This window comes from Grampus griseus (genome assembly GCF_964374135.1).
Source record: "Grampus griseus genome assembly, chromosome: 11".
NCBI lineage: Eukaryota > Metazoa > Chordata > Mammalia > Artiodactyla > Delphinidae > Grampus > Grampus griseus.
Genome location: NC_139005.1, coordinates 64,828,480 through 64,852,962, shown reverse-complemented (window position 1 = coordinate 64,852,962; position 24,483 = coordinate 64,828,480). Strand labels below are relative to the sequence as shown.

Here is a 24,483-nt window from a genome sequence, read left to right as displayed (position 1 = left end):
CATTTCTCAGTAAGAGGACTAATCTTTAAAAAATAAATGGACCATAGAAACAACCACAAGAAGAAATAGACAATGATCCATGTATCATCGTGTTCTTGAAACTGAAACCTAAAAAACAGCAAGAGCTTCGGTCATTATAGTTTTCTGAATACTCAACACAAACAGGATTCTGCAGAAGCCACAAATGAGAAACTTCCAGAGTTAAAAAAAAAAGATATTTTGGACATATTAGTCACAAACACAGTAAGAACAAAGACGCTGCATAAAATCCTTTGTGGGTTCAAAGACTGAAAAGGAAACAAGTTGCTAGAGAGAAAAAAATGTCATTTCTAGAGCAAATGGATATTAAGTATTGGAAAATCCATCCACATACGCAACGGTTTTTTCCATGCCCATAACCGATGGCTGTGACATCTTTCGAAGCAATGAAAGTGACAGAATTTTTATAAATGGATGGTAGCAGTTTTCAGGAATAGAAAAGGCTGTTACTGTTGTAATAGGTTTATAGCTATATTAAATGCATTTTCAAACTTCTATGACTGGTTAAGTGTGCCTAAATAAAACACATATTTTATTACCAATACATACAAATAGAAAAAGATTCTGAAATAATTATAAAGTTTTAAATTAATCCTATTAAACATTAATGAATGCTTTTCATTTACATACTGTCTTGATCTGTGTATACTTGAACTATGTCACTGCTTTTATTCCCATTTCCAACTGAAGTACTTGCTGTTACCCAAAATGTATAGTAGCTGAATATTGCCAGTTTATCTATTATTGCAGATACGGTCATATTGTCAAAGTCATTGGTTACTTCATGGAGTGTAAAATTCTGAAAAATAAACATATTGTTTTAATTGTTCAGAGTATATTTTTAGTATACATGAGCATTTCAAAGTAATTATTATTCATGGATTGGTTGCCTCAGTATTTTAATATGTTAATTTTTGAGGAAAATAAACAAAGAACTTTTTTATTGCAATAATTAAACTGGAAATATGTTTGTACTAAAAGAGGAATAGATGGTAGCAGTTTTATTAAATCAACATACAGAGTAGCAGAAACTCCAAGCTTAGCTGCAGTGAGGCAGGTCTAGTGGTGAACTGGAAATGCTACAATGTGCTGACCAGTGTCAGTTTCCCTTATGAAACATTCAAGTATTTTTCAAAACATTGACTATATATTTTTAAACAAGTTTGAGAGTATTATAAAAATTTTAAGTGTTTTCTTCCTGTTAACAGTGTAGGAATTACGGAAGTGTTCACCTCTTTCTATGAACTCAAATGGTTATTATCTTTCATAGACCCTCTTTTTTTCTACAGTCATGTAGAGAAATGGGAAGGCAGTTGGATACACTCTCATATGTGCTGAGTAAGAGAAATTTTAAAATTCTCTTGCATGACCCTAGTTATATTTGTCCCAAGGCATTTTTTGATAATTAAGGAATTACAATCATCCCTTCCTTGACCAAATTTTAAACACAAAACACATAGTCAAAATCAATTCTAAAATAAAGGAAAACAGACTTTTAAAAAAGTCACGTAGGTAATTAAATATGAATTAAGTATGAATAATTTTATAATAATGTCTACTTATACTGAGAAATCTGAATCATTCCAATCTGCACAAAGCCCTTAGAGTCCAAAGACCTGCATTCAATTCTGGCAACAGCTCTGGATAAATCATCTGATCACAAAGCTTCTCCAACTGTAAAATGGGAATAATCATTTCCACTTCACAGAGGGCTTTTGAGGATTAGATAATATAAAGCATATAAAACAATACCATCTCTGGCACATGATAAAAAACTGATAATTAGTAAAAAGTTCATTGAAATTAGTAACACAGGATAATCAATTTGACTAAAATTTATAGTTATCTTGGTTCTGCAATGTATCAACAAACTAAATTCAGCAAATTTTTGTGGTTCTTTCCCAGTATAGGGAGTGGGGGAGAGTAAGTGTCAGAAAAGATCTATTTTACTTTTGTGGTGACTTATTTAGGAACAGACAAGTTAAAACATATTTAATCTCACACAAAATATGATCTGTGAACTTAATATCTTCCAACACATCTACTTTACACATGGCATAACTGGCTTACATAAATTCTCTCTTAAAATATTAATAGAGCTTTTTCACTTTTCTTTGCTATAAAATTTATTCCGACTACCTATGACCTACCTTGATGACAATATTAAGTAACAAATTATTTTTAATCACCCAGAAGTTATTCATGCTGAGTGTGAGTAAACATGCACAGACATGTAACAAAGTTAGAATTATACCAATTATCCAGATGATTATTCCATTCATCTATTTATTTTTGGAAAAAATGTCTTGTGGCTCAAACTATCTAATTAAGGTTTATTCTTTGTGTATATGGATGCAGTCAGAAGGTATTTAGTAAAAACTTCTCAAATTTGATTAATCAGCCAGTACTCATTTAACACTTTTTAATAAAAGACACTATGTCAGGCAAACTGAGGAGACTTAAGTGGGTAAATGTTAAAATGTAGAAGAGTTAATATACTATACAAAACACAATACACCACAATTGGAGGAGGGACAAGATGTATTGCCAAGTAGTAGCAAAGAGATTAAATTCCACAAAGTCAGAAGAAGGAAAGATCACTTCACAACAAACTCAAGTGCTCCAAAATTATAACTAAGTACTGAAAATAATGTTGATCTGTTGTAAGAATTTTACGTTCTATGATTAAAACATTTATTGAGCATTATCATACTGTACCAGAGGACTTCAGGGGATGGAAAGACAAGCGGCACACACAACTCTTTTCTTCGTGTTATTTGCTATGGGATGAGGGAGCTAAGATAAGTAGCAGATACCAGGAATAGAAAGCAGAATATGATGTGCCATGCATGAGATATGCCACAAAGTTCTATGGGAAGAAGAAAGAGAAGGAAGAAAACAGCTCTACATCTATTCTGCTACATAATTTTCATTTTGAGGATTTCTTCTATTCTACCAATCCAAAATAGAAAATTAGGTAGTGAAGATTTTTATGCTATATTTAACGTTAACTTCAGAAATAAATTAAAGCATGGATGAACTTCAAGAAATATAAGAAATGTTTTAACATCATTAGCCTGTGTGCCCTCTTGCAGCTGTCACACCTAAAAGCACTCTTAAGATAATTTAATAAAAGATTACATTTTCTAAGATAAGTGAATTGCAAATGGTATCATATTATATACTCTGGTTTGAATAAGAAGGTTCATAAAATCATGTTGAAATCATAGTTAAACATTTACACTCGATTACCTAGATGTGGACAAAGAGAACCAAAATTGAATCAGAGACAAGCCATAAAGTGAACTGTACAGAGGCAAAACCTTTGCTAAGATTCAGAACTACTGAATTTTGAATACTGAATATTGGTTAAATGCATGAAAAAAATCTGCAATTTGAATGGCCTCTATGACATAATGACACATTATTAAATTTGTAAACACATTGTGGTAAAAAAAAAATAAATTGCACACTGATCCCCATTCTTCCCCAAATACAGAAAAGGAAGAGCAAAAATTGCTTGATGTACAGAGTTAAACAAACAAACAGATCCTCTTTTCTTATGCAGTCCCACTCTGAGAGGGCCTTGAGCAGAATATAAAAATAGAACCAAACTCTGGACTGTCTTTTACTCACTGCTGAGTAAGGCCTAAGACAGCTTGCAAAGTTCTGCTCTGACCTTATTCATTAGCCTAAACTGTACTAAATCAAGTCATACTTTATTTAGTCCCAGAGATTTCTGCTCACAAGAACTCTAGTGGCTACACATGGGTTGTTAATCACAAATGGAATTAGGCAACTTAGAATTAATAAGACTCATCTCTATCCTCCTTCTGCTTAAAAGGATGCAAACACTTAATAATGGTCAGAGTCATAATCAACATGCAGTCAACAGTCCCTATCAGTAAGGTACATATTCTGTAAATTGCAGTATTTCTTCTAAATTAGTGTTTTCCAAGTTATATTCCAACTCTCCCCATTCCTGATTCAATCACAACCAGTCCAGTTTTAATCTTTTCATCTACTAGAGTTCTGTGAAACAGTTTGGAGAAATAAAAGAATTTGGCTGAAAAATTAAAACTATTTCTTTAAACAAAATGCACTTTAGCTATTTTTATAACTGTTATTGTTCATATCTCAGAAAGTGTCCATCTGCAAAGTGTGCGACCCTATAACCTTGCATACCTCAAGTTAAATAAGCACATTTTAATAGTTTCATTACATCTGATACGAAGCAATGATGATGATGATGATGATGATAAGCCCTCCTGCTAACAACTGAAAATATTTTTAGAATTGAAGAAAAACACACAAACGCATCCAAACATGAAAACTATTTATATTATATACAAACAAAAAGAAATTTTTTTTTTAGCTGAGAAATAATTGAGGGTAAATGAAACCATTAACTCTCTAGTGAACACTTCTTGGAGAAGAGGCACTCAGGGCCATATTTATATACAGAATTTTTAAAAGGTGGTAGCTTCATTGTTGGTAACACATTTGAAGCTGATAGAGAAACATGTGTGTGTTTGAGTATATGTGTGCATGCTTAGACAGTTTAAAATGTATTTATTTCTCCACCACATTTTTCTATGTCAATGGCAGTTCTACAAAATGTCTACACAAAATTCTAATAAGCAACTTTTTCTACCATGCCAAGTCTTTATCAACAGAGCTGAAGGATGTAAGTAAAGAAGCAGGAGAAAACTCAGGTCTTACCTGCACAAAAGTACCTGAAGTATTCCTGTAATAAACAGAATAATATTGTATAATCCCATTAGGTTTTGAAGGAGGCGTCCAAAAAAGAAGTACTGATGAAGAACTGAGGTTTGCATAATGAACATCTTTGGGAGGATCACTTGGTGCTAGAAAACAAATGATCGAACAAAAAACTGTACTTGTGTCTCTAAAAAATGTGTGAAATATTCTAAATGTTACCTGCCTTTGATTAGTTATGATAATTGTTTAAAAACTAAGAATAATATCTAATTAGAAATCAGAAATGAAATCCACAAGGCTCATTGGGCCATCCCCGTAACACTCTACCATAGCAATATCTAAGCAGAGACAGACGGATTTCTTACTCATAAAACACTATCCCAGTTCTAAAACATGCCTACTGCCCTAGATTTGAAAACAACATTATGACGAGTTTCCAATATAGAATGCATAATATGAAATTCTAATTTAACTTACAATTTTGAAATTGAATAATAGAGGACAAAGGCAGAGAGCCGACTTCATGCGTTTTACTTTGTTTCATTTAAAAACACACTAAATGCTTACTAAATGTTGAGTTCTGTGCTGAGTGCATTTACAAATATAAATTCATTTAATCCTCTTAAGGACCCTGTGAGGTAGGTAACATATCGTTTCCATAATACAGATGGGAAATTGAGGCACAGAGAGATTAATATCACATAGGTAGAGAGTGAGCAAAAAGCAATTTTGCATGTAACTGTGACAGATACTAGGATTAATAAGACATATTTATATTTAACACATCTTTTTTCTGAGTATGATATTCTTTTACTTGGCCTACATCCATAAGAACTCACCTCCTTCGGGTGTTCGAAAGTTAATGATATTGCTTCTCGTTTTCCCTTCACCAAATCGGGTGCTAGCTGTTACATAAGCACTATAGTCAACATTATAGTCCAAATCTGAGAACTCTAATGATGTTTCAGTTACATTAATGTTCTTTAATGATGATCTGTCCCTAAGAGGAAAATAAAGGATTATCTGCACAACTGACCTTTAAATTAAACGTTACAGATATATTTTGAGTACAAGTACATTAAAAATAAGCAACATTTATGCACAGATATTAATCCGGATTAATGGGATAAAGATGCTACTTATCCAGAAATGCTGAAAAGAACGAATTTCAGAATAATTCAGTGAGTAAATTCTTTTGTTTCCAAGTATATCCAGTAATTCAATCAAGTGTTAATAGGATGTTCATATTAAGAGTTTGCTTGGACTGATTTTAATGGCTCTCTAGGAATTCTGTGTGTTCAAAGTAATTACAGCATTCTTTTTCATACGAATGTTTTAGTTGTTCAAATATGTGTTCTACTGAAGTGTTGGCAAAATCTAATTTATACCATATATTTATCAAACACATTTTACATACATTGTACAAAAGTAACATTTACTTCAGACCAATTCAAATCAATTTCAAATGATAAATACCTGAACAGTAATATCTAAAATAACGAGTATGGGTCATCCTTTATTTATGTAATTAGAAACAAGATTTAAAATAATGTATGTACAACATAACAGGAAAGCAAAAAGTAGAGCTCACATCTCTCACTCAATTAAAATCTTAAATGTATCTGAAATATCACTTCAGAAAAGAAAGTAAATATTGACTTAAACTCTCCAAGTAAGTATCAAAATGCCAGGAGAGGGGGGAAATGTCTAAAGAGCATACTGTTGCTAAGTAATACAGCACTACAATTAATTTCAGTCATGTTAATTCAGTTTCCATAGAATTGGGTATAGATTAGAATTTAAAGAATGAATATGTATATAATGGTACTGAAAACTATGCATTTTAAAAAGAAATTTTGATTTTTAAGAGCAATAAAGCGAGAGAGAGGCATGGACATATATACACTACCAAACGTAAGGTAGATAGCTAGTGGGAAGCAGCTGCATAGCACAGGGAGATCAGCTCCGTGTTTTGTGACCGCCTGGAGGGGTGGGATAGGGAGGGTGAGAGGGAGGGAGACTCAAGAGGGAAGAGATATGGGAACATATGTATAACTGATTCACTTTGTTATAAAGCAGAAACTAAGACACCATTGTAAAGCAATTATACTCCAATAAAGATGTAAAAAATTAATTATTAAAGAATTTAGATAAGAAAATATGAGTAATATCACAGAAAAGATACAAATCTCATGTAATCTCAGTTTTTTCTTTTTTCGAAGCACAAGGCATCCGAGAGGTAAATGGATATTCCCTCTGAACATAAAATGCACTTTCTTTACCACTGAAATATTTGAATCCTTGAATCATTAGGGGAATAACAGATTTTAAGTGAATTAAGGATATCCACAGAGAGATACATTTCAGCCATGGTTTTACCATTACAAAAGCATCAATTCACTCCAAATATAAGTATGGTTATCTGAAAAATAGCTGGAAAGCTTACCATGGTGAGAAATATGGATTCAGAGTATGAGATTAGAGACAGGCAGGATTAGCCAGGCTATTCAGTAATTTGAAAGAGTTTCATCAGACATCCTTTTTCAGAAGCCACAGGGAGAGCTGAGTTCTCTCTTTGACTTCGCTGAGACTATAGGAGAGAACCTTTTAAAACTCTTAATGCTGTGGCTATTAGGCTATTAGTCTGAGAAAGATGCCTTGTCATAGAAACTTTACGCAACTGCATACTCCTGTCATTGGTCACAGGTCATTAGAACACTACAGTATAGCTAGTCCAATTCAGATCTCTAAAGCTATGAAATTAGCTAAAGCAACCTAATTGCATTGTATCTGTTTCAAAACTTTCTTTTCAAGCATATTTTTAATAATATCTGCTGCCTTGTATGACTACTTTCTTACCCTGATCTTCACAGCAAAATAGTGCAGATAAGGATCTGCCTACAATAAGAAAAACCCCAATTATGTTCCATAAGTAACACAGAATCAAGGCAATTACCTAGAAAATGCAGGTCAAACATAAATTTTGTCTTAAATATCTGGATATTTCAGTAAAAAGAAGATAGTCTTTATAAATTATCTGAATAACAAATTCAATAGTCCACCTCAGCATACATAGGTATAGTTTCCACATCTACTCCAGTTTATCTCCAGGGACAAAACAGTGCTAACAAAAAATTTTCAAATACTGATATGTCTTGTCTGTTTGGTGTTTGTAGTTTAGAGTTGTGGCTGATATTTTAATAACTATGGTAGAAAAATATCTGAGCACAGGTAATCTTCAATTGAAGCTTCAACTTCTGGTACAAGTTCAGAATGTATCTTGGGTACATAAGAGATGGTCTGCCATAAAACTGAGAACCCAGAAGTAGGAAAAGGAAAGAGAAGTGATGCTGTTCCCAAGGATCCGACTCCACCCTCCTTGCTCTTATGCTGCTGCCAGATTGGCGGAAACACACAGAAACCTCTGGGCTGAGGCCTGAGCTCTCTCTCTGCTCTCTGAAGAGCCATCTCATGGGCAATCCTACAGTTTCTCCCATGCATAAGAAACCCAGCTTTGATGCTGCTGGAATCAGTTGTTACTCCTGGTTTTAGCTGGTTTAGTTTTAAAATGTCTGTTTTGTTCTTATTAGTTTAAAAATATTATAATAGGATTATGATGTGTTCCACTACAGCGTTTTATTTCCATTTATAAAAGTATATGTTCTATATCTTGATTTTCTCATGTTAATAACAATAATCTATACCATTATTTTCTTTTTAGTTGCCTAATTTGGATATAGCATATTTCTTCAGCCTTCCCTCTATAAATTAACATTTAGGTTGTTTCTCTTTTTTTTCATATTACTATCAGTGATGCAGTAATCATTCTTACTCAAATATCTTTCCATAACAATACTTTTATTTCTGCAGGTTAAATTCCCAATAGTGTGACTGAGTCAAATGGTTTTATAAAATTTTTATTTTAATGATAATTAATAAATCATTATTATCTGGAGTCACAGCAAGTGTGCAAACTTTCACCACCTGTCTGGATATTAATTTTCTTAATTTCTGCAAATTTAATTGACCAGAAACATTTATTTAATTTGCACATCTCTGACGATGAGTAAAACAGATTATCTTCTTATTGGTCATCTGCAGTCCAATTTTTGGAATAACTTATTCATACATTTTCTTTTATATACTTTATTTTAGTCTTTTAAATGGAATACAGTGTATGTCAGGGAGTTAAGGAGGCATTGTTCTTTTATAGTGCTGCAAATTGAGAAAGATAGATACCTTCCCCACTCCTTCTGTATTTAGTGATGATATGTATACAATCAATATTCAACAAAATTCAGCAAAATTCTTTGAGCACCTACTATATGTCAGGAACTATTAAGTGAGTAAGAGACAGGCCTTACCCTCAAAACAGAGAGACAAAGCAGTAAGTAATTATAAAACAATTCATTAATAACAGTGTGATCCCCTTAAGGGCAGTAATTTTTCCCCTAGTGGCTAAAAGCAAAGAAAAAGAGAAAGAATGAGTGAGGAAATTAATTGTGACCCAAGAGTAGAAAAGGAGAATAAAGCACAGCCCCCAGAGATGCAGGAAACTGTTCACTAGAAAGCAAGTTTGTGAGGTTTGAGAGTAGAATAGGGAGTTGAGGAGGGAAGAGGAAGAGAGAAGGCCCACCTGACAGAGCAGGTCTAACTCGTACATATCCAAAGTCATAAACTGTGTGGAAACGGAAGGACCATAAATGTCACACAATACTTAACCTATAAAGTAGATAACTTAGAAAATCAGCCAAACCTCCCACGCAGTGCAGATTTTCAAACTGAGGGAAAAAAAAAACTTGGGGAGTCTTCAGTGCTATCATTTTACTGATTTAACTTATAAACTCATTAGAACATTTTTAGAGCCTTTTTTTTTTTTTTTTTTTTTTTGCGGTACGCGGGCCTCTCACTGTTGTGGCCTCTCCCGTTGTGGAGCACAGGCTCCGGACGCACAGGCTCAGCGGCCATGGCTCACGGGCCCAGCCGCTCCGCGGCATGTGGGATCCTCCCGGACCGGGGCACGAACCCGTGTCCCCTGCATGGGCAGGCGGACCCCCAACCACTGCGCCACCAGGGAAGCCCTAAAGCCTTTTTGAATTTGAGAAATCAAAAGAATCTGAATGACTTTGAAATTATTCTGAATAAATATAAGATGGAGTTTTTCTGTTTGTCTACACTCATTGGTAACATCAAGAAAACATATTGGGATGAAATTAATGGAGTCTTTAAGATGAAGTTATTTCCTAGTTAATTTACACTTCTTTTCAAAAGACAGACCACATTTTGACATCTAGGGCATAAAGGAAATTCTAGAGCTTAAGAGCAGTTTCTTTGCTCTGCTTTACCAATTCCTTTGCTCATTTCTTATCACATCAAGACTATGCTAAGCAACAACTGCCTAAGAGGAACCATGAATATCAAAACCATATGGAAAGACTTAAACAAAAGTCCCCATTTCCCTAACTGTGAACATGAATGGTTTCCTAGACAAGGTATGAGGCTCTTTGAAAGGTCATGGTCTCAATTCTAATCTTCATCATTTGGTATTTTGTTCCATGTGGGCAATCTAGCCTGATGATATACCCATTCCTGTACATTCCTATGAATTTATTTTTAAAAGTTTAATCTGCTATTATCTAAATATTCTACACTAATCCTTTCACTCACTAAATACCACTCTCCAAAATAAAGAATTTCAACATGCATTTACTTGACTATCAAATCATTTTCTCCCTCACATGACCCAGCAACTTCACTAATTTTCCCACTCCAATGACACTGGTCTTCTATGTTGCAATTACTCTAGAATATTTACTCTTCATAGATGGATTGAATCAGTAGGTTAATAATTACATATCAAAGAACCCCAAACTAGCATAAATAGCTGCATATTCTATGATCCTAAAGCTTTACTAGAATCTCAGAGAAAGTCTGAGTCGAAGTAGGGTATTCATTTATTGTTACTCTTATTCCTGCTGTCGTCATTTGCTTGGCTGGTTGATTTCATTTCATTTGGTTTGACTTTGTTTTGCTTGTTTGCATTTAGCAGAAAAGACACATTTATAAGATTAGAGGAGAATGAGGTTGAAGCTCACTTATATACTTATAAACCATCCTCTTGAAGCCAACATAGGAATTAGGGTCCACAAGACAAGAGGAGGGACTGTACTTAAGCTGGAGGAGAAAGATTTCATCCCCTGAGGACAGACACAATCCCTCGGGCCAAAATAAAGCATTTGGATTTTATTCCAAGAGTAATGGAAAGTCTTCTGAATGTTTTCTCCTGAGTGTAATCTTTGGGTGAGTGATGAAAATAAAATTTAAAAATCCCATTCAATACTGAGATTCATTCTTCTCTCTCTCTAGATAGACACACACAGGAAGGGAGGGAGGGAAGGAAGGAAGGAAGGAGGGAGGGAGGGAGGGAGGGAGGGAGGGAGGGGGGGTAGAGAGAGAGAGAGAGAGATCGAGATCCTTATTCAAGCCTCAAGTCTCCATGTATCTGGCCTGCCCACCCCTCCAGTTTCATCTCTTTCCACTTTCCTCCTGTGCCACTATACTCAAGACACAGGGCCATCTTGCTGTTGCCCACACCAAGCTTCTTGCTGTTAACCACACTTGATGAAATTATTTGAGTTTCTACAACCAGTTAGTATACCCCTGGGCTTTTCAGCTAAATATGTCATTATTTTGCTTAAGCCAATTTAGGTTGGGCGCAATCATTAGAAACTAAAAGAATCTTGACTAACACCTATTTCCATTATTTAATAGTTTATCATATGCCTCGATCCTGAGTATTTCCACCATCATCATCACTCCTTGCTGAACAAGCCTGCTTTGTCCATTTACCATTGTAACTGTGAGGACCAGTTATTCAACTGGTTTACACATAACAGTATGATCATGCTCTCATAAGGGATAAAGTCCATGAAACTATGCAGACCAATATCAAGCCAGTGATTTTTTTTTGGTAGAAATATGCCATATGAGTTGACGCACTAAGCTTAATTTATTATAACTCCATTAGTCTTCAATCACAAATGCTCTTATCAAACTAAGACTTTCCCAATCCTATAAGCATACTGTTGAGTTTTTAGAACAAAGGGCAATTATACCACTTATTCCTAGTGATTTGGGGAAAGCATGATTTGAGAGTAATACAGATCTGGTTATGATCCTAGTTCTGTCATCTTCTAGTTCTGTAACCTTAATCAACACCTTAACCTCATCAAGACTTAATTTCCACAACTATAAAATGGTGATAATATTCTTCACTTCAAGGTTTTGTCACGAAAAACAAGTGACAGGTAAGAAACCAAACACAGCATTTGTCCCAAAATGTTAACTATTCCACTCTCCCTCCTGAGTCCTTTTCTTTAGCTCTCCAAGATGTTTTGTTCCCCAATCACAATCTTTCCTAGCTTTGTACATTTCACAAATGGGATGAGAAGACCCCTGAAATTGAAGGTATAAAAACTCTAAATCCACAAAGGCAAAGTAAATGACTAAAATGATTGAATTTAAAACAGAGTGTGGTGGGAACTGAGGTAAACTGCAAAGCAAATGCTCCACCTAAAGACCACCTCTATTTAATTCCTGCTGATTTATTTTCATGGGGAATACGGCAAAAGAATTCTGATTTTTGTAAGAAACAAAGGAAGTTGAAGTTTCACTAGATATCTACTCACTATACTGACAGAATTCTATTCAGAATTTATTAACAGTTTGCTGGTCCAGCAAAGCATGGGTGGCCTACCAATAGCCTGCTTGTCGCCTCGGTACCCAAGCTTCATCCAAGTCATTCATGAAAATGATTAGCAAAAAAAGAGCTGAGACAGAGTTCTTAATATCCCACTAGAAACCTCAGGTTAAATGATCAAAAGCACCCTTACACTCAACCACTCCATCTACCTGTGTTTGTATCTCCCACTATCCTAATCCTGCCCCACTATTTCATGTCTACAATGCTCCTTATCAACTTCTTGACATAGTTCATTCATGCTGCCTCCAAGCCTTCTACTGTTCCCACTGAGATGTTCTCCTGACTTATCAATCTGCCTTTACCAACTTCATTCCAAACGGGAGGTGAACTCAGGAAATTTGAAATAGCCCCCTCCCCATTCTGATTATTGATCTATATCATATGTTCAAACTATTAGGTAGTTTTAATAGAGTGAAAATCGTTTAGAAAAGTGGAAGAAATAGGACTAAGCGTATCTTTTTAGCATAATGAAAGCCATTTCCAAAGGTAAGCTTTTATGCTACAGGGGGAATCATTTGACCAGTGACATTTAATAAAATGCTGCAGTGAAACTGTTTTGACTTCCTAATATATTGCTCAGCAAGTATTTTTAAGTTATCTCACATGGGCATATTTTATCTCTAATTAGTCTAAATTATTTTAAGGTTCTATATATTTTTTATCTCCCCACAGAGTTTAATAAACATTTGTCAGACTGACTGATTCAAAGTTACTTCTCATAACAACTACTAAGAAGACCAAGAAACATTTAAAGGCCAAGGTTTGTATATAAGCTAGAATTTTCAGCATCACTTTCATTCCACAGTCTTTTAGCTACACCTTATGGGCCACTCACTTAAAAGTTTTATAAACAAGGAAGAAAACTACTGTTAAATTTTACTGACATTATGAATTGCTAAACAAATCAAAGTTGAATTCAACTATAAAATAAATAAATAAGTTGTATAATTAGTCTACTAGAATACCACACCTCAATCCGAAGTGTATTAAAAGAATAAGCTTAGAGGGCTCTAGTAGAAATTCATTTATTTAATGGTGGCCACCCTAGGAATGAAAGGATTGCTTCTCATTTGAAACCATATAAACATAATTTACCAGTATTACTGAAGAAAAAGCACTACTTAGATGACAAAAGTTATTTCACAAAGCAAACTTTAAAAGAAAACATTATTTTAAAATGCAATGGGTCAGGACTTCCCTGGTGGCACAGTGGTTAAGCATCCGCCTACCAATGCAGGGGACACGGGTTTGAGCCCTGGTCCGGGAAGATCCCACATGCTGCAGAGCAGCTAAGCCCATGCACCACAACTACTGAGCCTGCGCTCTGGAGTCCGCGAACCACAACTACTGAGCCCACACACCGCAACTACTGAAGCCTGTGCGCCTAGAGCCCGTGCTCCGCAACAAGAGAAGCCACTGCAATGAGAAGCCTGCGTGCCGCAATAAAGAGTAGCCCCACTCACAGAAACTAGAGAAAGCTTGCAAGCAGCAACGAAAACCCAACACAGCCAAAAATAAATAAATAAACAAACATATAAAATGCAATGGGTTAAAGAAGATTTCTGAACATGCCATCTACAAATCAAATGTGATTCACATAGCAGTGGTTATAAAATGATTGCACAGTAACCCTCATGAGCTATTTTGTAAAGAAAAACTCACGACAAAGGGAGGAGTCACCATATAACAAATATAACAGGTAACCTGCAATTTGCTGAAAACAGCAAATATCCAAAGATGTTGTTTTTTCAAAGAAGTTAGTAGTTATTGAAAGAACTAAAATAATGGAAATTGAGAACTGTGAGAGAAATATGGACCCCTGAAACAGGAACTCTGCCAATAAAGATAGCCACCACTTATACAGTATTTTAAGAGAACAACACAGATAATTTAGTGGCTGTGCCATGACTCAAACCTATGTCTCTGTGACTCAGAATGCATGTCCATTATATGGTGATACATGCCTCCTATTCTCTCCAGTAAAACCGATGCAGCAAGAGTTCAAAAAAAGCATTAGTGATTAGTGACAGTGATACGAAAGAACCTAGGATTATGACTATCCCTTTAACTACAGTGGTTCCAACAGGTATCTTAGGGAAGAAGATGCTAGAAATTTAAAAATATCTCTGTATATACTCCATTACCATTTATATATTTCAGTCTATTATAGATAATATTCTTTAAAATGTTAAGGTGTTTTTCCTTCTTTGTTTTTTCTTTGTAAGACCTAATTCTATTCAATTGAAGGTATTCATTGTCTGGAAAAGCATCACTACGCTTATGCCAGAAATGAAAAGCTAGTAAGTCTATATTAAGTTTTTAACTCATAAAATATATTCTTCATTCATTCATCCATTCAACAAATATCTAGCTTCAATTATGAGCCAGGAAGTTTTCTGTTCCAGATACAGGAATTAACAAACCAGATCTTGAAGCAGATAGGATCTCAATCTCTTTCTCTCTCTCTCTTCTCTCGCCCTCTCCCTCCTAGTGTGTGTGTGCGTGCGTGCGTGCGTGTGTGTGTGTGTGCGTGTGTGTAAGATAAAGCGAAGTTCTACTGAGGAAAAAGTGTTTTTTACATTCTCTTTCCACATCGAGAGTCAACCCTGAATGATTTTAGACCGTAAAGTTTTATAATAAGTCATGGTATAGAAAGGAAGAAGTATATGCAAAAAGAAAGCTTTCAACAGTCAAGAACAAGAAAAAGTTTTGCTCCACTAAGAAAAGGTGAGAGAAAGAACAGGAAAAAGCCTTCAGACAGGACTGTCCTGGGATCTTAAGTTGAGGGTAGTGTGATGAAAACAAATAGGTTTGTGAAGGAAATACCAGCATAGAGCTCCTTCTTCTCAGGATGGAAAGGAAAATGGCAAACCTCTTAGAAAATATGTCTTTCATATGGCATTACTTATGTCTAGTAAGTAATTATGTCCAGTAATTACTTATGTCCCCACAAGATCTAAGGGCTCTTCTAACAGACCATCCAGAGCTAGGGAACAGTGTGGAAGCCACCTTCTCAGTCCTGCACACTACAGATTGGTTCAGAGAAAATGACCAAGAGCATCTAGCTACCTGAGGGTTGAGACAGACATGCTGAGAGAGCCAGGGCACTAGAATAAGCCTGAGGCTGGATCAAGGCTAAAACAGAAAATAAAAACCTTGAAACTAGAAGCTATGATGGGAGATGGGTCCCAGGATGATTCCCAAAAGCCAGGTGAGAAGAGCTACCATATCCTAGACTTGAGATCCCCTCATCCTACTTTCAGTGAGCTTCCCCTGTAACTATAACCCATCTTAGGAAGAGAGACAAAAAAGGGATATCAAAGGAGAGAAAAAGCACTACTGGGGAGTTAAACCCACACAGCATGATCGCTGTGCGACAACTGCATACAGAGTAATGACATTGTTCTCACAAGTGTAGGGCTGGAACCCCAGCCAGAAAAGTACTGATTCTCATTTTCATTATTTTTTTTCACTTTCAATTTTATTTCTAACATAGCAAAATGGTGTCAAAAGTCTCAGAGTTATCACCCTTTGATTCAAAAATCTGGAAGTCGAGATTGGTTCAAAATGGCAGAGTAAAAGGACATGCTCTCACTCCCTCTTTGGAGAACACCGGAATGCAAAGACAAAGGAGAAGCCTCAATGAGACTGTAGGAGGGGCGCTACCACAATAAAATCAAATCCCATAACTGCTGGGTGGGTGACTCACAAACAGGAGAACACTTATGCCACAGAAGTCCACCCACTGGAGTGAAGGTTCTGAGCCACACGTCAGGCTTCCCAACCTGGGGACCTGGCAACGGGAGGAGGAATTCCTAGAGAATCAGACTTTGAAGGCTAGCGGGATTTGATTGCAGGACTTTGGCAGGATTGGGGGAAACAGAGACTCCACTCTTGGAGGGCACACACCAAGTAGTGTGAGCATCGGGACCCAGGGGAAGGAGCAGTGACCCCAAAGGAGATTGAACCAGACCTACCTGCTAGTGTTGGAGGGTCTCCTGCAGAGGCATGGGTCAACTCTGGCTCAACAAGGGACGAGGACACTGGCAGCAGAAGTTCTGGGAAGTACTCCTTGGTGTGAGCCCTTCCAGAGTCCCCCATTAGCCTCATCAAAGAGCCTGGGTAGGCTCCAGTGTTGGGTCGCCTCAGGTCAAACAACCAACAGGGAGGGAACCCAGTCCCACCCATCAGCAGACAAGCAGATTAAAGTTTTACTGAGCTCTGCCCACCAGAGCAACAGTCAGCTCTACCCATCACCAGTCCCTCCCATCAGGAAACTTCCACAAGCCTCTTAGATAGCCTCATCCGCCAGAGGGCAGATAGCAGAAGCAAGCAGCACTACAATCCTGCAGTCTGTGTAACAAAAACCACATTCACAGAAAGATAGACAAGATGAAAAGGCAGAGGGCTATGTACCAGATGAAGGAACAAGATAAAACCCCAGAAAAACAACTAAATGAAGTAGAGATAGGCAACCTTCCAGAAAAATAATTCAGCATAATGATAGTGAAGATGATCCAGGACCTCAGAAAAACAATGGAGGCAAAGATCAAGAAGATGCAAGAAATGTTTAACAAAGAACTAGAAGAATTAAAGAACAAACAAACAGAGATGAACAATACAATAACTGAAATGAAAACTACACTAGAGGAATCAATAGCAGAATAACTGAGGCAGAAGAACGGATAAGTGACCTGGAAGACAGAATGGTGGAATTCACTGCTGTGGAACAAAATAAAGGAAAAAGAATGAAAAGAAATGAAGACAGTCTAAGAGACCTCTGGGACAACATTAAATGCAACAACATTCACATTATAGGGGTCCCAGAAGAAGAAGAGAGAGAGAAAGGACCCAAAAAAATATCTGAAGAGAATATAGTTGAAAACTTCCCTATCATGAGAAAGGAAACGGCCACCCAAGTCCAGGAAGTACAGAGAGTCCCATATAGGATAAACCCAAGGAGAAACACACCAAGACACATACTAATCAAATTGGCAAAAATTAAAGACAAAGAAAAATTATTGAAAGCAGCAAGGGAAAAACGAGAAATAACATACAAGGGAATTCCCATAAGGTTAACAGCTGATTTCTCAGCAGAAACTCTACAAGCCAGAAGGGAGTGGCATGATATACTTAAAGTGATGAAATGGAAGAAACTACAACCAAGATTACTCTAACTGGCAAGGATCTCATTCAGATTCGATGGAGAAATCAAAAGCTTTACAGACAAGCAAAAGCTAAGAGAATTCAGCACAACCAAACCAGCTCTACAATAAATGCTAAAGGTACTTCTCTAAGTAGGAAACACAAGAGAAGAAAAGGACCTTCAAAAACAACCCCCCCCCAAAATTAGGAAAATGGTATTAGGAACGTACATGTCGATAATTACCTTGAACGTGAATGGATTAAATGCTCCAACCAAAAGACACAGACTGGGTGAATAGATATAAAAGACCCATATATGTGCTGTCTACAAGAGACACACTTCAGACCTATGGACACATACAGGCTGAAAGTGAGGGGATGGAAAAAGATATTCCATGCAAATGGAAATCAAAAGAAAGCTGGAGTAGCTATACTCATATCAGATAAAATAGACTTTAAAATAAAGAATGTTACAAGAGACAAGGAAGGACACTACGTAATGATCAAGGGATCAATCCAAGAAGAAGATATAACAATTATAAATATTTAAGCACCCAACACAGGAGCACCTCAATATATAAGGCAACTGCTAACAGCTATAAAAGAGGAAATCGACAGTAATACAATACTAGTGGGGGACTTTAACACCTCACTTATACCAATGGACAGACCATCCAGACAGAAAATTAATAAGAAAACACAAGCTTTAAATGACACAATAGACCAGATAGATTTAATTGATATTTATAGGACATTCCATCCAAAAACAGCAGATTACACTTATTTCTCAAGTGCGCATGGAACACTCTCCAGGATAGATCACATCTTGGGTCACAAATCAAGCCTCAGTAAATTTAAGAAAATTGAAATCATATCAAGCATCTTTTCTGACCACAACGCTATGAGATTAGAAATGAATTACAGGGAAAAAACCGTAAAAAACACAAACACATGGAGGCTAAACAATATGTTACTAAATAACCAAGAGATCACTGAAGAAATCAAAGAGGAAATCAAAAAATACCTAGAGACAAATGACAATGAAAACACGATGATCCAAAACCTATGGGATGCAGCAAAAGCAGTTCTAAGAGGGAAGTTTATAGCTATAAAAGCCTACCTCAAGAAACAAGAAAAATCTCAAACAATCTAACCTTACACGTAAAGGAACTAGAGAAAGAAGAACAAACAAATCCCAAAGTTAGCAGAACGAAAGAAATCATAAAGATCAGAGCAGAAATAAATGGAACAGAAACAAAGAAAACAATAGCAAAGATCACTAAAAGCTGGTTCTTTGAGAAGGTAAACAAAATTGATAAACCATTAGCCAGACTCATCAAGAAAAACAGGGAGAGGACTCAAATCAATAAAATTAGAAATGAAAAAGGAGAAGTTACAACTGACACTGAAGAAATACAAAGCATCCTAAGAGACAACTACAAGCAACTCTATGCCAATAAAATGGACAACCTGGAAGAAATGGACAAATCCTTAGAAAGGTATAACCTTCCAAGGCTAAACCAGGAAGAAATAGAAAATATGAACAAACCAATCACAAGTAGTGAAATTGAACTGTGATTAAAAATCTTCCAACAAATGAAAGCCCAGGACCAGATGGCTTCACAGGTAAATACTATCAAACATTTAGAGAAGAGCTAACACCCATCCTTCTCAAACTCTTCCAAAAAATTGCAGAGGACGGAACACTCCCAAACTCATTCTACGAGGCCACCATCACCCTGATACCAAAACCAGACAAAGATACTACAAAAAAAGAAAATTACAGACCACAATCACTGATGAATATAGATGCAAAAATCCTCAACAAAATACTAGCAAACAGAATCCAACAGCACATTAAAAGGATCATACACCATGATCAAGTGGGATTTATCCCAGAGATGCAAGGATTCTTCAATATATGCAAATCAATCAATGTGACACACCATATTAACAAATTGAAGAATAAAAACCATATGATCATCTCAATAGATGCAGAAAAAGCTTTTGACAAAATTCAACACCCATTTATGATAAAAACTCTCCAGAAAGTGGGCATAGAGGGAGCCTACTTCAACATAATAAAGGCCATATACGACAAACCCACAGCAAACATCATTCTCAATGGTGAAAAACTGAAAGCATTTCCTCTAAGATCAGGAACAAGACAAAGATGTCCACTCTCACCACTATTATTCAACATAGTTTTGGAAGTCCTAGCCACAGCAATCAGAGAAGAAAAAGAAATAATACAAATTGGAGAAGAAGTAAAACTGTCACTGTTTGCAGATGACATGATACTATACAAACAGAATCCTAAAGATGCCACCAGAAAACTACTAGAGTTAATCAATGAATTTGGTAAAGTTGCAGGATACAAAATTAATGCACGGAAATCTCTTGCATTCCTATACGCTAATGATGAAAAATCTGAAAGAGAAATTAAGGAAACACTCCCATTTACCACTGCAACAAAAAGAATAAAATACCTATGAATAAACCTACCTAGGGAGACAAAAGACCTGTATGCAGAAAACTATAAGACACTGATGAAAGAAGTTAACGATGATGCCAACAGATGGAGAGATATACCATGTTCTTGGATTGGAAGAACCAATATTGTGAAAATGACTATATGACCCAAAGCAATCTACAGATTCAATGCAATCCCTATCAAATTACCAATAGCATGTTTTACAGAACTAGAACAAATCATCTTAAAATTTGTATGGAGACACAAAAGACCCCAAATAGCCAAAGGAGTCTTGAGGGAAAAAAACAGAGCTGGAGGAATCAGACTCCCTGACTTCAGACTATACCACAAAGCTACAGTAATCAAGATAATATGGTACTGGCACAAAAACAGAAATATAGATCAGTGGAACAGGATAGAAAGCCCAGAGATAAACCCACGACCTATGGTCAACTAACCTATGACAAAGGAGACAAGGATATACAATGGAGAAAAGACAGTCTCTTCAATAAGTGGTGCTGGGAAAACTGGACAGCTACATGTAAAAGAATGAAATTACAACACTCCCTAACACCATACACAAAAATACACTCAAAATGGATTCGAGACCTAAAGGTAAGACTGGTCACTATAAAACTCTTAGAGGAAAACATAGGAAAAACTCTTTGACATAAATCACAACAAAGATATTTTTTGATCCACCTCCTAGAGTAATGGAAATAAAACCAAAAATAAACAAATGGGACCTAATGAAACTTAAAAGCTTTTGCACAGCAAAGGAAACCATAAACAAGACAAAAAGACAACCCTCAAATGAGAGAAAATATTTGCAAATGAATCAACGGACAAAGGATTAATCTCCAAAATATATAAACAGATCATGCAGCTCAATAACCAAAAAACAAACAACCCAATCCAAAAATGGGCAGAAGATCTAAACAGACATTTCTCCAAAGAAGATATACAGATGGCCTAGAAGCACATGAAAAGCTGCTCAACATCACTAATTATTAGAGAAATGCAAATCAAAACTACAATGAGGTATCACCTCACACCAGTTAGAATGGGCATTATCAAAAAATCTACAAACAACAAATTCTGGAGAGGGTGTGGAGAAAAGGGAACCCTCTTGCACTGTTGGTTGGAATGTAAATTGATACAGCCACTATAGAGAACAGTATGGAGGTTCCTTAAAAAACTGAAAATAGAATTACCATATGATCCAGCAATCCCACTACTGAACATATACCCTGAGAAAACCATAATTCAAAAAGAGTCGTGTACCACAATGTTCATTGCAGCACTATTTACAATAGCCAGGTCATGGAAGCAACCATAATGCCCATCGACAGCGATGAATGGATAAAGAAGGTGTGGTACATATATACAATGGAATATTCCTCAGCCATAAAAAGGAACAAAATTGGGTCATTTGTAGGGACGGGGATGCATCTAGAGACTGTCATACAGAATGAGGTAAGTCAGAAATAGAGAACCAAATATTGTATATTAACGCATATATGTGGAACCCAGAAAATGTTACAGATGATCCGGTTTGCAGAGCGGAAATTGAGACTCAGATGTATAGAACAAACGTATGGAGAGCAAGAGGGGCAAGCAGCTGACGGGTGGGGGTGGGGGTGTGATGAATTGGGAGATTGGGATTGACATGTATACACTCGTGTATAAAATGGATGACTAATAAGAAAATAAATAAACATTAAAAAAAAGAAAGAAAAAAAAATCTAGAAGTCATCATTGATTCCATTGATTTGTTTCTTTTTTTTTTTTCGTTCTCACAGCCAATCCATTCACCAAATCCTATCAACTCTTCTTCCTAAATGTTATAAAAAGCTGCCCACTCCTTTCCTTCATCCCAGCATCATCCACGGCCCAGACTCCTTATCTCCTACCTAGTAACGCTGTTAACACTTTTGTCTCCTGCAATTCATTCTCCATAAAGTATCCAAGGTGCTTGAAATTCTCTAGTAAGTCCCATTACAACTGAAATGAAAACGAAATCCTTACAGTGGCTTAGCTCCTGACCTTTTTTGGCCTCCTACCCTCCAGGATAACTCTCCTCTCTCTCTCTCTCCGGTAACACTGACCTCCTCTATGGTCTTCAAAACGACAAGTGTGTCCCCCACCGAGCCTATGCGGTTGATGTTCCCTCCTCCTGCAGATCTTCTCTTGACGAGAAGCTCCTTCTTGGCATTCAGACCACAACTCAATGCCACTTCTTCAAAGAGGACTTCCAAAGCACTCTATGAACAGTAGCCCTCTTTCCCCCAATTTCCCCTCATTTTTAAATTTCTGGGTACATAATCCACTTATCTCTTTAGAATATGAGCTCCTTGAGGGCAGGGGCCTTGTTCACAGGTAAATAGATACTCTATCAACATTATTGAATGAAGGAATGAAAAACTGAATCGATAAATGAATGAGTAGGGTAATAGAGGGGAATGGTTACCTTCTTCTCACTGCTTCTCTTCCCACTAACATCCCTCATGTCACTCCCAATTTTGCCAAAGAGTAAGCAAAATGACTACTAATCAGGCAATGAATAATACAGGACATGTCCTAAGGAGCAGTATGCAAAGGGTATAAACAGGTATTGGGGGGGCAGGAAATCTTAATTTAGGAAAGAGAAGAATAGACTTTTTAAAAACACCATAGCCTCTTACTCAATGATGGACCTTCCAAGTGAGGAATACAAAAGTAAGAAATGCCTGTGTTCTATAAAGCATTATGTAAATTGTATTTCCTGAGTTGAAATATTTAAAATACACTAGGAAATATGTTATTGAATGGTGAATCCTTTTACGAGGATTTATATTAGATCAAAGTAAGCATTTTTATCTGTTGAGCTTTCATGAAGCAATATAGCCATGTTGTTAATTGATGAGAAGCACTATAGGATTACATCTTTTTCATGATTGACTCATAAATAGGCAATTAGGGTAAAGGTGATCAGTAAAAAATAAATACACTGCTTACATCTCAATAGAAAATTGACCTTAAATAATAGATTTCTGGAGAAATATCTTTTAGTTAAATTTTAGTTTAATTATTCTGCTCAAGGAAACTTAAAGAGACAGTGGCATAGAGAATATTGGAGTAAAACTGAAAGCCTCTGTATTCACTTGTAGTCACATAAGCTGACCAGTCCATGACTCTGAAGAGCAGAATTTTAGTATAATTGCACATAATACACATTTTTTTGTTTTGGTTACAAAAATCATTATCTGACTATGCTTGGACCTCTATGTAATATAGGAAAGAGTTGTTTCTTAATAAAGGCATATTAACTAGCCTATTAATAATCAGATTCCTAATGTACCTTCACAATCTGAAATTTAAAAACTGCATTCCTATTATGTTACAGATTAATACTTGTTCTCAGAACTATTTCCAAAAAAGAAAAAAATTCTTACCAGACATAAACTGTGTAATAGAGGATAATTCCATTTGGCTCTAGGGGTGGTTGCCATGACAACTTTACCGTGACACCAGACAACTGTTTTAGAGAGAAGTCTTGTGGGGGAGAATCAGGAGCTGAAAAGTTAGAATATATGATAATGCATTTTATTAAACATATATAAGAAAAAGTTAAAATAGAAATGCACAAAATTTTTATTATGAACTTTCTGGTAAATGAATCAGGTACAGTGCCTTTCTCCATGGGCTTGAGAGACTGTTTACTTTCAAAATGAGATGATAAAAGAAGATTTTGCATGGTGGTGTTAGAACATCTGTTTCTGTGATTCAATGGAAAAAAATATTTCATGAGAAAAAAAGAACAAGGGCTATGTCATTGTGATTTACCTACTGTTCAAGTACATCTTGGTAAATTATCATCCTCTAATAAAAATAAAACTATTGGTTGGGGTGAATAAATATACACTAAAAGAGCTCCACAAACAATAAAAAGAGATGGGGAAAAAACATGCATCCAAGGAGTGGGAAAGTGATAAGTATAACATTGTGAGAGCAATTAAAATGACGGACCTCACAAATGAAAACTACATTCCTCAATTTCAGTAGCGTCATTAAACTGCAAAATAATATCAAAATCTGTTGAGTCTTCAAAATTGAATGGGTTACAAAGGAAATGCCAATGTAGCACATAAACAAGAATATAGACATTTTAGGGTCTACTTCTAATTGTGCTATAATAGTGTAAGGATTTAAATATTTTAGCCATTCTGAATTGAATAAACACTAAAAAAATTACTGTAAACTAATTAGCAAGTTTATATTTCCACTTAGATAAAACATTTAGAATGGCACTTCTCAGCTCCTGTATAACAGCATAGTAATGTCTTAGAATATTAACACAATT

General features: G+C 36.0%; 1 protein-coding gene across 2 annotated transcripts in view; it reads right to left on the bottom strand.

The window, feature by feature from the left end:
- Positions 1-24,483, bottom strand: part of PTPRQ (protein tyrosine phosphatase receptor type Q) — a gene marked incomplete at its 5' end in the record, with an annotated part of 251,914 nt that overhangs the window by 128,122 nt on the left and 99,309 nt on the right. For both annotated transcript variants that reach the window (XM_082665174.1, XM_082665173.1), the window contains 4 exons: positions 670-838; positions 4,762-4,907; positions 5,601-5,761; positions 23,576-23,696. In XM_082665174.1, coding sequence (XP_082521300.1) covers positions 670-838; positions 4,762-4,907; positions 5,601-5,761; positions 23,576-23,696 — 597 coding nt within the window. The remainder of the gene's footprint in view (positions 1-669; positions 839-4,761; positions 4,908-5,600; positions 5,762-23,575; positions 23,697-24,483) is intronic.